The 15311-nt window shown below is 40.5% G+C and overlaps 1 protein-coding gene across 1 annotated transcript; it reads right to left on the bottom strand.

Moving 5' to 3' along the window:
• Window positions 1-19: 19 nt before the first annotated feature.
• On the bottom strand, window positions 20-7765 carry ocel1 (occludin/ELL domain containing 1). The gene is made up of 6 exons (XM_034137760.1): window positions 7649-7765; window positions 5447-6658; window positions 1940-2136; window positions 1638-1809; window positions 1434-1484; window positions 20-1116 (listed from the first exon to the last, which is right to left on the bottom strand). The coding sequence occupies exons 2-6, from the start codon at window positions 6581-6583 to the stop codon at window positions 1000-1002; spliced, it is 1674 nt and encodes a 557-aa protein (XP_033993651.1). The 5' UTR covers window positions 6584-6658; window positions 7649-7765; the 3' UTR covers window positions 20-999.
• Between the last annotated feature and the right edge of the window lie 7546 nt (window positions 7766-15311).

The raw sequence follows: 15311 nt of genomic DNA, 5'->3' as shown, positions 1-15311 counted from the left end.
GTCCACACAATACAGCAGAGAAGAGGAGAAAACACTTTGATAATGTTTTATTGATAGACACTGCAGTCACTGTCACTGTATTCATGACTAGAAAACAATCAGTGCACAGCATTAATGATAATGCAGAAATTAGCAACAAGGACACAGGAAATATAGTCATATAATGTGGGAGTCTGGCCTACAGTAATTGCAGTTGAAAAAAGAGTAGATTATTATATCTTCACATAAATAGAAGATTAATTTAAAATGTCCTGGTATGTGTCCCTTGTATGTTTAAAACATCTGTTTTAAATATATAAACTAGATATATAGCCAGTCAGATGCTAAATATCTGTCTAAAATTAACATCCAGAGGTTGACTCAAATTACTTAAATGCATCTTAGATGTTTCATATTACCAAAATTACCTTTTGGTGTTTTCAAGTTAGAAAGGTACCAGGCTAATAGAGGCTAAACAAATATTTGTAAAGTCTGTTTACCGAGCTCCCAACTTAATTCTGAACCTAGATTTATTTTTGTTTTATAAACATAGAGAAATTAAAAAGCTGAAGGACAATACAAATCATGTATTACCTAACACACCTAAGGAGCAAAACAAAGAAGCCAACATAGGTCGTAAGTTAAACCAACTGTCAACACAGGGCACAACATATAAAATGATTGTGCAAATAAAAAACAGCATACAGTACATGTAAATTACAAAAATCCAACCTTTATGATACAAACTTTACAAGATATTTAGTGCTGGTTAAAACACTGAATTTACATGTACGAACACAATACAAAAGGAGTGTACCATTCAGCCCTTATAGTGTATTAGCTCTGGTGTTAAAAAAAAACAGGTTTCATGTTAACCTCTAACTTCTTGTTAATGCAATAAATATATTCAATGCAATCAACATATGAGAAAACGTAAAAAAGAGACAATGAATCACTGACTAAAAGGTTATTTGTTTTGTCTGCTCATTGGGTGCTTAAGACATTTCTCTCTGTTCTTCTTCAGTCCCATTCATTTTCCATGGCCTGTTCATCAAAAGTGCGGATTCTGTTTTTAATGTAACTTAATTTAGCTTTTAAATATTCGCTGCGTTCCTTTTTCTCCAGGAAGCCAGGGTCCTGTGAAAACACACACATCAAATAATTAATTGATTAATGGCTGGAGCCATAGTTTTTTCTTTTCTAACTTTAGTCTTGCCTGAATTATTCTGTAAAAGCTGCGTTAAATGAAGCGTTTTCAGTTTTACGGTACAAGCAATATTATTTCCATAAGTTGAAAGCTTTAATGAAGAAAAGGAGATAATAGCTGGGTGTTTACACTATTGATACAATTTGAACACATGTTGGGGTTAAATGTGAGATTGCCAAATACATTTTCAAATGTTTTAGAGTGAACAGATGGAAGAACATTAGGGGAAAATCAATATTTAACTTACGCTCTTTTTCTGCTGATACTTCCTCAAAATAGTTTGAATCCTCTGCTTATCCTATAAAAAAAAATTGAAAAAAATGGTTTGCATCAAACCATGTGGAAACATGTCTGTACTATAAGGAGGTCTTATTAGGACACTTTTACCTCAAATTAAATTAAAGGAATGGTTTATATTATTTATGGAAATGGTTTAGTAAAGGTCGCTCACCTCTTGGCTTTTTCCCTCTCTGGGAAGTCGTGCCATGGTGGCGTCCAGCTCTCTGAACTTCTGGACGGTGGTGCTGATGTCTCTGTGAAGGTCCTTGTATTCCTGATACTGGTCATTGAAAACCGCTTTGTACTTTTCCCTTTCTTCCACACAGCTGATCTCTGGATACTTTCTATAGGAAAGAAGAAAGACATTCAATTACATTGAACAGTAGGAAGTATAAATGACTAATAGATAGAAAGAAATCTTGAGTACATTATTTATACAACTCTATAACATGCATAGCTTAAATGTTCACTCACATGATATAGTCTGCGATGATGTGGACTTTGGGAGTGTATTCAGACGCTGTGGCTCTGTTCACACTGACTGGGTTCTTATGGAGCGCTTTTTGGTTGGTATAACCTGTACTCACAGACTTATCCGTTTCATCCTTGAATGAAATGTGCTTTGTTTTTTGAGGTGTTAGTGGGATGGACTGGTGAAACTCCTCCTTGGGCTAAAGGTAAGAAAGACAGAGGATAATTGAAACAAAAATACAAAATAAAGGATGTAATAAGTCATAAACCACTCTGTGCAGGCCTGTAATGCACAGAGCAAATGCAAATATAGTAGCTAACCATGCCGTTTCTCACCAATAGGTGGTGGCTGTAATGCTGGAAAACTCGAGTCTATTAGCAAACAGTAACGAGCGAGCTAGTCTGTGTTGATTGACATACTAAAAAGAATATTAATAAACAAAACAAAAGACTAGTCTAGTCCAGTGTTTCTCAAAGTGGGGGGCGCAGAGGCATGACAGGGGGGGCGCGAGAGACCAGGAGGAAAAATGGTTATGAAAAAAAAAGAAAAGAAAGAAAAAATCATAATTTGGAAAATTATTGACTCGAAAATAATATGATACAGTACAGTACAAGTACGTCTGGGTCTCTGTGTTTCATTCAAGCTCGGCTCTGTTTGTGTGTGGAACGAGCCATTTTGTGTGCGAGAGAGAGAGAGAGAGAGAGAGAGCGCACCGGTACCGGAGATCGTTGTTGTTAGCTTCTGGTGCTAGCAAGCTACGCTAATGGATATGAGGAGCTTTTTCAACAACAAGGTGGAGGAGAGCCCTCTCCTGTCAGACTGAGAGGCTCAGTGAGCTAAAGGACTCTCTGAGTGTTTAGATAGTTAACTTTAGTCTAAGTTATCTCAGTGGGTCTCAAACGGTTTGGTCACGATTAATGTAAACAATTATTTCCGAGGCACACGTTTATATGATCATTATAGTTAAAAAAATAAGAGAATAAATGAAAAACAGGTATGAAATACTATATGACATTAAAAAAAGAATAAAGGGGAGTGATTTGTAAAATATCCATAAAGAAAAACTAAATCTGTTTACAGTTCTGTTTCAAATGGGTGTTGAGAGATGTATCCATAGATCTCTTCATTTTGCTCTCAAAGTACACCAGATTGATGCTTTTAACACAAATCTTCCAGGGGGAGCATGCCCCCGGACCCTCCAATGTGAGATCCACACACCTATAAAAAATACCACTTTACCCCTGCTTACACCTGCCGTGAGCTGATTATCGAGCCTTCATTGTAACAGTCGCGGGTACATTGTGTATTTGCGTGGGGATTGTTGCAGTAGAAAATTCCACTGTAGCGACCGGCACAGAGCACCCTCTATGAAACGTCAAGCTACCCCACAGCACCCCCAAAATAAATCTCAGCTGTGAAGACATCTACGAGACAGTTTTGAGATTTCTTCAAATGCCGTTGCCATGGCAACACAATGCTCGCCATGAAACACGGTTTTCTCATAACTTCAGTGAAAATGCTTCAAACGGCCCAAAACTTCACAGGTTTGGTAACGATGCAGCCATCAACGCATCTAAGCGTATTATGGGGTGTCATCAAATGCCGTTGCCATGGCGACAGCCCACTCGCCATGAAACACGATGTCGCTGTAAGTCCAATGGACACGGTCCAATCGTCCCCCAATCTTCACTTGTATATCACCGGTCCATGCCTCAACAGCTCTACGCCAAATTTGAAATCTCACCATATGCCTCGCCATGAAACACGATGTCCCTTTAACACCTATGAAAATGTTCAAAAAGTGCTCAAAATTCACATGTGTGCTAACAGTCCAGCCGTGAAGACATCTACGAGACAGTTTTGAGATTTCTTCAAATGCCATTGCCATAGCAACACAATGCTCGCCATGAAACACGGTTTTCTCATAACTTCAGTGAAAATGCTTCAAACGGCCCAAAACTTCACAGGTTTGGTAACGATGCAGCCATCAACGCATCTAAGCGTATTATGGGGTGTCATCAAATGCCGTTGCCATGGCGACAGATCATTCGCCATCAAGTTAGTTCAAAAGGTTGCAGTTCAAATATTCTGCTGCTTTTCCAAGCCTTTTTACTTTCTTTTCTTCACTCATCACACATTCAAGCCCCCAGTGTTCATGTATCATTTCAATCTAAATTCTTCACTTTCTTCTTACACATTACATTTCAGCATAGCAGTTTAGCGTCAGCTTTTCAGCATAAAGCATTCCCACTAGCAATTTCTTCAGGAATTGCATTCTCTAGTTATCACTGTTCTAGCAAAGTGATTTTTAATTTTTTTTGAAAGGAATGCTCACGTTCATATTGATGTATTTTATTAATGTTAACTTGGCCCATTACGTGACTATTTGTGTTGGGGGGGCCCGACTTTTTTTTTTCTCCAACAGAAAAAGTTTGAGAACCACTGGTCTAGTCTAATGCAAAAAAATATTGTATTTTTTGCGCACGGAAATGGTAAATGGGAATTTAGTACAAATTAAATAGGATCAGCTTCCAGTCACATTCAACATTAGCTATTTGTGCTAAAAGATTCTAGCTTCTCCAATAAAGCATAGTCGGTTAATCTGTTGGACCAGACTGAAAAATCTCAACAGCGTAATACGCAAAGATGGTAAACATGGTAAACTGTAACTTATAAACTTTACATGTCAGCATTGTCTTTGTGAGCACGTTAGCATAATGATGTTAGCTTTGAGCTCAAACCACAGTGTGCATACGGTTGGCATACAGCCTCACAGAGCTGCTAGGATGACCATGGACTGGTCTTGCTAACATGCTACATAACATGGGCTTCACGTAGTAATGCTGTTGTTGCTATATTATTTTCTATCTTCAGTTATTTTATCAGAGCAGTATATATGTGTATATTTTGTGCTGTTTATTTAAAAAGAATCTTCTCCTGTTGGTTCTACAAAAATACAGGCCAAAGCAACTTTGTTTTTCATAATTCAATATCTATACAATACCGCCATTGATCCTTCTTAATTGTGTTTGCTTGTCATTTTATATTCATCGCAAAAAACATCAGACAAATTAACAGAGAGAGAACAAGTAGAACAGGAATGTCTACTTCACTGTTACATTTTCTATATCTGGCACATTTACACAAAGAGAACTGCTTGTTCAATGAATTGAGGGAAAACACAGTTTACAGCTTTTAGACAAATCCTGGCTGACTGCCATTGGAAAAGGCTGACAAATCAATAACCACAAATTGGCATGGCTCACTGTAGATTATCTTGAATGACTTTATATTTTATTGGATTTGATTTGCCGCTGTGGTTTTAGGGCTGTTGTGGGCTCATTTGCCATGAGTAAATAGTATCCATTACTGTTGTCAACAATAAACAGGGTATTTGTCATGTTTTATTTTAAATAAGCGCAATAAATGACAAAAAAGAGAGTGATGCCCAGCCTTTAGATGCAATGATCTTTTCTTTAATCTAAACTCTCAGAATTTATGACAAGTACCTTTTTTTCAAAGTATTCCCTCTCCCTACGAGCGGCCTCATGTCTCCACATCTTCAGACACACAAGGAAGCTAGCCAGATACAAGGCCATGTTGATGAAGATGAAAGCTGTTCCCGCCATCTGGCCCCCTTCCACCCGACACAGACTGGCCATGATGGGGTTAACGCCTATCGTCGTGTGGCATAGCCCTCCGCGGTTCAAGTCATTTAGGTAGACGATCCCCGTCGCCATGTAGAGCAGGAACAGTGCCACGTTAATTAGGCCCTCCGTCAGAGGCCACCAGGGGGCGTCGAGGAGGATGGTGCGGTAATACATCGTCATTCCCATCACTAAGAGAATGAAGGTTATAATCCAGGAGATTCCAGCTACTGCCAGTATAAAGGGCGTCATGGGGCCTCTGTAGCTGTACCCAGACATGCCTAGCCCGTTGTTATAAGCACCGTTATAGAGTCCGTAGCTGTTGGACCACTCACTGTCTTTCTGGATGTAACCAATGACGCAGGCCAAGACCATGCCCCCAAAAAGGAGCTGAATTCCGGAAAGAAGTCTGAGCAACCCTGGCCAGGATTTCAAATAAGAGTACTTCTGGTTGTAGACCTCCAGCTTCTCAGCGTAGTACTCTGCAGGGTGGATACTCGTGAGGAGGGATTCCTCTCGTGGGTTCAGATCGAACAGATCATCAGAAGGGCTTTCCCTCAGCAAAGGCTTCTGGGAGTTACAGCTGGAGGTGGGAAGTGAATCACCCCACTTCCTGTGCTCCAGCAGGGGACTCACAGGAGGGCTCACTCTGGTGCCATTAGGAAGGATCTGGATCCTGTTGCTGCTGGCTTCAGAGTCATTAAAACTGTCCCCTTCCTTTGCCCATGTATGCATGATGCCCCCCCATGACTGAGGGATGAGGGATCTCAGCCTTTCCTTCATGCTCCCTTTTGCTTCCCCCTTCTCTGCATACGGTGCAGTGCTGGATGTGCGGCCTGTGGAGTTATTGTCGCCATCCTCTGTGATATTATCTGGTGTGGGTGTGTGAGTCACCCACACAGGCACCGGTGGATCACTAATGGAGTTCCTCTTGCTTGAGGAGGAGCCGACCACACTGTCAGGCTCCTGTCTCTTGAATTTCCTGCTCCAGTTCTTCATGCTGCAGGCTGACTGTGTTGATTCATTGAGAAAGAAGTAATCACGAAATCCTTATCAGGCATGAAGAGGGAGAAACTGTGGGGGGTAAAAAGATGAGTTATTAGTTGTGTATAATAGGCATGAAAGCATACGTATATAATTATACGCTGTAAGGTGTATTATTAACACATCAGAGCCTCAGTAGCTCTCATGTTATGATTTTAACTACTTCATTGTCTATCATTGGAAACAAAGCAAAATGACTGTGAATGTGAAAGAGGATGTATGAACTTTCAACTTTATATCAATTTCAGTTTAATAAAATAAAGAGATGATTTTTTAAATCCTAATTTAAGAAGATATAGGAAAAGACCTTCCTTACAATGTTTAATTGTTTTCAATTGTTAGCATTTGTTTCTTGTTCATTCCACCATTATAATAACATTCCAACATTCACCCTGCTTTTATCACTTTTTTTGTTTGTGTTTTATACAACTCCTAACTGTGTCTGCCTTTTGTTTCTTAGCAGCTAGAATCCATGATTCTTTGTTGTTTTTAACAGTGTGTTCACTATAAACAGCAGCCTGATGCTTTTGGATACAAAGCTGATGACATCGCTGAGAGCAAGACAAAAACAGTAAAGCTTTGGTCCTTCCTCATAAATCTGCTTTTAAGTTGATAACCTTGTTTATTTGCTTTCCTTTGTCAGTAGACGTGTGATGTCAGTAAGACTTAATCACATGCTGGTTACCTTATATGTTTTGTGATTTATGGCACACCAAAACATTGCCAAAACTCTGGCATAGTCCTCTAAACACAGAGATCAAATAGTTTGGGTTGGTATGAAGGTATGCCTGGCTCTGCTCCAGAACAACTGAGAGAGAATCTGCAACTTTACTACAGTACATCTCAGGCTCGGCTAATAACACAGGAGTTTAAGCTGAGCTGTGACTCACAGCGTGCTGCTGCAGGAGGTCTTAATACAGCCATAGTCATGAAACTGTCACAAAGTGGGAACACATTCCTAACAGAGCATGTTTGTTTTTAAGACAATAAGAAAGATTGAAAAGCAGATAGTTCTCTTACCGTTTTGACCCAAGTTTGTTTCTCTGATCATGCAGGTGGACTTTGAGCTTCTGTTTGTGAGGGAACAGGAACTGATACCTTCTGTAAAATGGCCGGTGTGTCCAGCAGGCCCTCTCAGATCACCCTCTTCACTCTCAGGTGACTCACTCCTGGTGTTGGACGTGCAGTAACACACAGGCAGGCTGATTGGTCAATGTGTGTGTGTTGTGAACTGAGGGGGAGTAAAAGCTTAAACATTAACCCTGAACTGCCCGTGTGCTGGTGCTCACTGGCACCACTGGGTTAATATGTGGGAGAGAGAAACAGAGAGAGTTTTTTTGACATTAATAAAACTGAGGAGAGGAGGAGGTGAGTTATTATGCATGAAACCCACAACAGGTCATTAAAAAAGGCCTGGACAGCCATTAAGGCTGCCTCTAAATGAAAAAATAAGCTCTTCATTGATAAGTAAATGTTAGAAAAGTTCATAGTCCACTCATTAATACTGCTAAACCCTAAAGTATTATCACTTAAATGATCAGAAACTGTGGCTTGTCCACAAGATTACATTTATTTTTAGAGACAAGTTTGATGTCAGCTCTGTGATATCAATTACATCTCATAAGATCTGTGAAATACTGCTTTATCATTCTCACATTTAATGAATATTTAATTCTCTGCTCAACTGTATCATATTGCGTTGTTGCCACAGAGGGAACTGGAGGGTTTGGCACTAGAGGGCAGCAGGATCCTGTGCTTCTCACTTAGATGCTTCCTCTCTCTCCCTCACTGAGTTTTCTCATTCTCTCTTTCCCACTTAAGCCACCTTTGCTCTGCTGCATGTTTCCTAGCCCCCTGTAAACATCACAATCCATACTGTACCTTTTGACCTTGTTTCTCTAGTGTCTTCTGAAGATTACAATAAATAGAGGGTTCAATTAATTAAATCCACCCTGATATTGAGCTATTTTAATGGTTGCAAGTGGCAAAGTGCAGGTTGTTATTTAAAAAATAACCAGTGTTCATTATTACAAGAACCTCGCCTTTAGCAATGACTACATGTCCTCTCCTCATTAAGATTTAACCCTTTGTGTGTGACTCGCTGTGTAATGTGACATCACTTGGTGCTACTGTAGCAATTCCTCCCCAGCAGCGCACATTTTCATGTAGAGAAAGCTCAAGGCAAGGACATCTGTAGTGACCCCCCACCCACACCCACACACCCACACACCCACACACACACACACACACACACACACACACACACACACACACACACACACACACCCTGCAGTACTCACAGCCAGTAGTACAGTATACAGCTAATGCAACCCACTTCTCCAGTGAGTGCCTTGGCCTGGAGCTTCCTCATCTGTTGTTGCCGCGCTCGTCCTCTACTGCCGGCAGGTGCCAATCCAGCTGCAAATAATATTCAGAACAATGCCACATTCATGTATATAAAGCACACAAACTTAACTTGTAAAATAGTTACTAAAAGGACACAGTCGTGCTGTCCTGTGAAGCATAATATGTGTAATAGCTAAAATAATGAATGTCTCTCCCTTATCGCTTATTTCCCCTCAACAGATATTTGTAGAATTGTTATCAAAAGCATTAGTGATAGAAATACTTAGTGAGTAATGCAAATGTCAAAGGAATTGCTTGAGATTTCAGGAAATATGATTATTTATTTTCTTGCTGATACTTTAGCTTAGCTTAGTTTAGCGACTGGAAACAGGGAAACAGCTAGTCTGGCTCTGCTTAAAGGCAAAATAAATCCAATAACGTATATTTTCTCTTAAATGGTACAGCTAGCTCAAGTATCAATAATTGAAGAGGGGATTTTATGTTGCTTTTCAGATTGTTTTACAATACAGGAATAATTCAGTGAAGCGCTTCTAGCGCGCTGATTTGATTGATTATCTATTAACAGCACTTTGTCCTACATTTCCTTTGTTTGCATGTGGGGCAACTGACTGTATTTTTTACAGGCCTTTCATTGCCTTATGTAAATCAATTGAAGTGCTTTGGTATTTGAAATGTGCTATAAAAATAAACATAATTTTCATTTGACCTACATGCATTTTGCAATCTTATATTGCTTAAAGGGTCAAAGGTATCGATCAATAGCCTGACTTTTAGTGCGTCATTAAATGGTGATCCACTGTGTGATTAAGCATTTACACATGAGGCAGTAGTGATGGATGTAAGTATAGGTGCCTATATGGAGAAAGTTAATCTTTATCTCTGATAAAACAGTTCTTGTGAGTGATGTGATCATGGATCTCAGTTTCTAGCCTTGGTTTAAATGATTCTGTCAAGATGAGGACAAATGGGAAGCTGCATGTATACATTATGTGTGTGTATCTCAGTGTACACGTGCACACACTCGCACTGTAGAAACATACATGTGCATGTGGTCATTAGGGACACCTAGTGTCAGCAGAAAGTAATTCAAATAATAAGTTAAAAAAAATGCAAATAAATGCAAAAAAAATACATCTTAAAATATATTTTAAGATCATGTTTAATCATCTGATTTGTCTGTACATTGCTGTTTTAGTCTGTGTTCTTCTAATTAGTGTCTACAGTGTGCCTATTGAGCCGTTTTGAGCGACGTGGGTCAAGCCCCGATCTAGCCCCTCTCTCTCTCTGGGTGTTTCTCAATCGTGAGTAAAGCTGCTTCAGAGCCACTATTTCAAGCATACTACGTCATCGAGTGCCGCCGAAGTACTGTTCCAATCTCCAGCATACTTGGAAATCTACCGAGCCCGCCGTACTCCGTTTGGAGAAATATCGAGGCTGCACATGAGTAGACTCCGCGGTCTTAAAATCCCCACAATGCTTTGCGCACGGACCAATTTCCCCAAATCTGTGGCGGAAGATGTAAGGCGGGGCCTCTCATATGACGCACACCTGCACACTTGCTAGCGTGTTCCACACTTCGTTTTCCGCCTCTTACATCTTCCGCCACAGACTTGGGGAAATTGGTCCGTGCGCAAAGCATTGTGGGGATTTTAAGACCGCGAAGTCTACTCATGTGCAGACTCGATATTTCTCCAAACGGAGTACGCCGGGCTCGGTAGATTTCCAAGTATACTGGAGATTGGAACAGCACTTTGGCGGCACTCGATGACGTAGTATGCTTGAAATAGTGGCTCTGAAGCAGCTTTACTCGCGATTGAGAAACACCCACTGTCTAAGTGAATGGGTGCTGTAAAAACTACACTGCGCATGCTCAGAGTATTTTTCTATTCAATGTGTGCGGCAAAAAATTAATCACCATAGGGGCACTGTGCTGACATACCTACCAAACGTCATCTCATAATTCAGAGAGCTGATTGGCTGTAAGTACGTGTGCCGCGAAAATAGTAGTTGTTTGTGAAGAGGAGACGAGAGAGAGCAGCGTATAGCGATTCAAATCAGTAAAACGGAAAGAAAAGGAATGAAGTTGACCATCTACTTCAGCTTTGGTAAGTTCATTTTATGTCATATCTTTTGTTGATCTTCTGTGTTTTGCCTATAGGCTATTGCTCTGCTGGATAGATTGATATTGTGACCTCGGTGATGAGTGTCTGTGTTTTCCTTATACCCCCCCCATCCCCCCTCTCTCTCTATCGGAACCATGGATAGCCTACAGCTATTTGTTTACGTGTTTAAAAAAGCACCAGAAGCTTATATATACACATCTAAGTTGTTCGTGCCCCTCCACTTTTGTACATATAAAAACGCCACTGGCACTTTCATGCATGAAGTCCTGACACATGGCTTGAGAGCTCAGGAAAAAAGGCTCTTTTCTTCCTTCAGAGGTAAATGAGGCAGGGAAGCTCCGGCAGCCTCCGACAGACAAGCTCATTTGTATCAGTTCATTCTGCCTTTAGAGAGAAACCAGCAACAAGATAGCAGATAGAAAGAGAGAAATGATTGATGCTGAATAAACAACACTCAAAAAAACATTCATTGGAATAAAAAGCCCTTCACACCCACTTTCAACCACTACAGCATTGTGCATTAAAAAGTGCCAAAAACCAAGATCAATACTGCTATTCTCTCTGAAATACCAAAGTGTTTGCCAAACCACGTTAGCTGAAAGTGATAGGGAGGGCATTACGAATAATGCAGCTGCTAGCCATTAGCTTCCAGGGCAGACGGGGAGAACAATAGGGCCTGCAATCAATTCATTATTACTTCCTCTGCCGGCCGCAAGCTATCCCCGAAGGATCTTTTCACACTCTGGTATGATCCTAAACACCCTGCAAGTCGATTCCCTCCCCTCCACCCATTCCCGGTCCGAGGGTCATCTTCAGTCAACCTTCTCGTCTTGCTTCACCATTGACCCATCGTAAGTACCCTCTAGGGTGGATCTGTGGTAATTTGATGTCTCTTTTCTTGCCTTTTACACAAGAGTGAGCAGTAGCTGGATGGATTTACTGGGCTAATTAAGATACAGAAATATTACTGAGGGAAATACTGGAAAGCACCTGCTTAGGCCAGGCTGGGTATCTATGGCTAAAATGGCCTTAATTTACCAATGTATAACTTTGCACTGTGAAACTATATTCTGATCTAAGAGTGCATGTTTGAAATCACACATTACCATAAATTAAAGGGATAACAACACTATATTTAATGATGTGGTATTCATGTGGGAGGGATGAGGAGCAGAGGAGCTGTGTTTCCAATGCTGCATGTGTTTGGGGTTGTATAGCAACAACTGCAGGGTGACTGACTCTGCCACTCTTGCGGGATATCGGTCTGCTGCCAAGTCCCTCCTGATTTGGCTGTAATTAACCAGGCTGAGCCTTGTTTGTGCATGTGGACATGAATAGTAGCTTGTTATTTGAAAATGAATGGCTTTGTGTGTATGTGCATGCGTGTGTGTTATGTACAGCTCATAGTTCACCTTGGAACAGCGCCTCAGCAGCTGTGTGTCCTCTGGAGCAATGTTTATGTTTATGTCAATACATCCTCCTGTAATCATGTTTTAGGATGTCCCTGACTCACAGTTTTCCAGGAACAGACATGTGATGTCTGTATCTGTCAACACATGTGCCAACTCACCTTTCACTGTAACGATTAGCTGTTTCCCTTTTCTTTGTATAAAAAGTTTCAGATTGGAGGTCATGCAAGTATACTAGCTCTGCCAAAAAGGAGAAGAGAGTGAGGTCATAGCTGAAGAAAGTCTTTAATGATTTGACCTTGGTGTCTCTCCTTGCTAGGACAAAAGTTCACCTGCAAAATGAAGGAACAGCGAACAGTATACAGAGAACATGTTAAACCCATTTGCCATCCATTAAAAGTTGATTTATTCCAGTGCTACTACGTACATTATGCATCATGTGGCAGTGTACACAGAACAATGATTGGGTTACATTTCTTCACTTTTTGGGGTTTTTGTTCAGTAGAAGTGTGTTTTGATTCCTGCTCTACGAGAAAAGCCTACTTTTCAGGATAATTAAAAAGACTCTGGGATGCGTTTATCACTTTGACTCATCTACCATCATCAGAATAACATCATGAATGTCCCTCACTTTACTACAAAATACTGTGCATTTTTTATTTCCTAGTGGAGAAAAATTGGGTCACTATTAGATATTGGAATGGTGTTTTGGCAGGACTTAGTTGGTGACAGGATAAGGAGTGCAGAAGAAAACCAACTTCTACAACAGGGTTAAAAAACAGAACCTGATTGTACCTCCATTAGCAGAAAAAAAAGGTGAAATTAATAAAATAAAATATTTTTATAATATGTCATTTCCTTTCTAGATGTTTATTCTACTGCATATTTGCAACCTGCTGTGTGGGCTCCCGGCTACCTTCACCCCTGCGGCTCACCATTCGGCCCGTTTGTTCGACATCTACAATGAGGTCATATTTACAGGACACCCACTCTTGCTCTTCACAAACCCCCTCAAACCCCCCCGGGCCAAACGAACGTCTGTCAGTAAATGAGCTACTGTTCTCATCTTTCCCATTTTTTCCCCCAGCTACTCTCGCCCCGGCTGATGAAGGATGAACTCCTTAACACCAGTACTGTTACGTCTCTGGGGATGACACTCCAGCATCTGCGATCCTTTCTGGTGTAACTGAATATTACACACTGAGTGCAACATGAAACATGACCTGAGGGTTCCCCTGCTTCTTCCTGTTTTTGTTTTTTTCATTCAAACCTCTAAAAGGTCATTTGGGAAGCCTATTTGTGTTTGGGGGGCTGAAGTTGTTAATGATGACAGACGACAAACGCAAGGCTAAATATTCAATGCAATGATAAGGTGGAGACCTGTGATACATAAAAGGCAGGTAAGGTCAAAATCAAGCAGACAGTCTTACGTTAGCCGTCCTGACTCAATGGATGACACTGACTGAAACAGTCCATGATCGAAACAGAGACTGCTATGGCATAAAAGATCCTTCTATATTGGGAGGATGGAGTGTAGCACTGTAAGAGAAGTGGCTGGAGGTGGGGGCAGTAAAGAGTCATGCTTCATCAACTCAAGTTGAAAGGAAAAAAGCTAATAGTCATGCTTGATTAAGATCCACTCGTAGCAACCTGAATGTGTTCTTAAATGAAGTGCTCTTCGGCCTGTCCAGAGCCTGTGGGAGAATGACCTCGCTCACGGGTTAGACATTGCCCCAATTCAAATCGTAGCATCTTGGAAATAGTTAAGATCCAGCGAAAAATATGATCCTATTTGTCTATTAGCTTAAAGGTAGGGTAGGTAAGTTTGAGAAACCGGCTCGAGATCGCTAGAATTTGAAAATACACAACCGGAGAAAATCTCCCACTTCCTTATAGAGCCCCTCCTCCAACACACACGAACGCGCACATGACCAATGAGGGCACGAGATAAGTGTGTGCACAGATGGAAGGCTGACAGGCAGGTAGGCCATCCAGTTATTTTAGCCGGGCCGGCTAAAATGATTGGTCGTACTTTTTACAGTATTACGTCTTCCACAGATGACATTTTTTTATGGATTTTTTGTCAAAGCACTTAAGATATTCATTGCTATCGGGATGTTAAGAGCATTCCGTGGAATATAACGAAAAGTGTATCTCGAGCCGGTTTCTCAAACTTACCTACCCTACCTTTAAGGGGTCATAAAGACTCTGTTTTAGCTCCAACATCCTTTTACGTATGCAAGTTATCTACCATTCAAACTACTTTAGGACAGCATGCTAGCCCACTAACCCGCTGACTTCCTGATCTGCCTTTTATATGTTCTCTGGAAAAAATTGCTTAAAACATCCTAAATATTTATCATCAAAAAGTAATGTATAACTAAGATTAATCATTCACCATGCCTCTCAAATTTAAAATGTTTTAATCGTATCCTCTATCCTAGTCAATGTGTAATAATGTCTTTTAAAAAGACACCACAGTGGCCTAATACTGTAATGTTAGAGGAATAGTTGGAAAATAAGCTAATTCACTTGATTGCTCATTGAGTTAGATGAAAAGATTGACAGCACTCTTTCGGTAAATAAGAAGCTACCAACAGAAGTCGCTAGCTCATTTTAGTAAAATGGCAAAAGTATAAAAACAGATGCTTCTGTATAAGGGTATTACAATAAACTTACAAGCTCCTGAAAATCACTTATTAACATTTCATGTTTGTTTAATCCGTACAAAAACCGAAGTACGAACATGTTGAGAACACGCAGTAGCCAAGGCAACCAGCAGAA

This window comes from Trematomus bernacchii, unplaced genomic scaffold (genome assembly GCF_902827165.1).
Source record: "Trematomus bernacchii unplaced genomic scaffold, fTreBer1.1, whole genome shotgun sequence".
NCBI lineage: Eukaryota > Metazoa > Chordata > Actinopteri > Perciformes > Nototheniidae > Trematomus > Trematomus bernacchii.
This window is presented reverse-complemented; position numbering and strand designations above follow the sequence as displayed.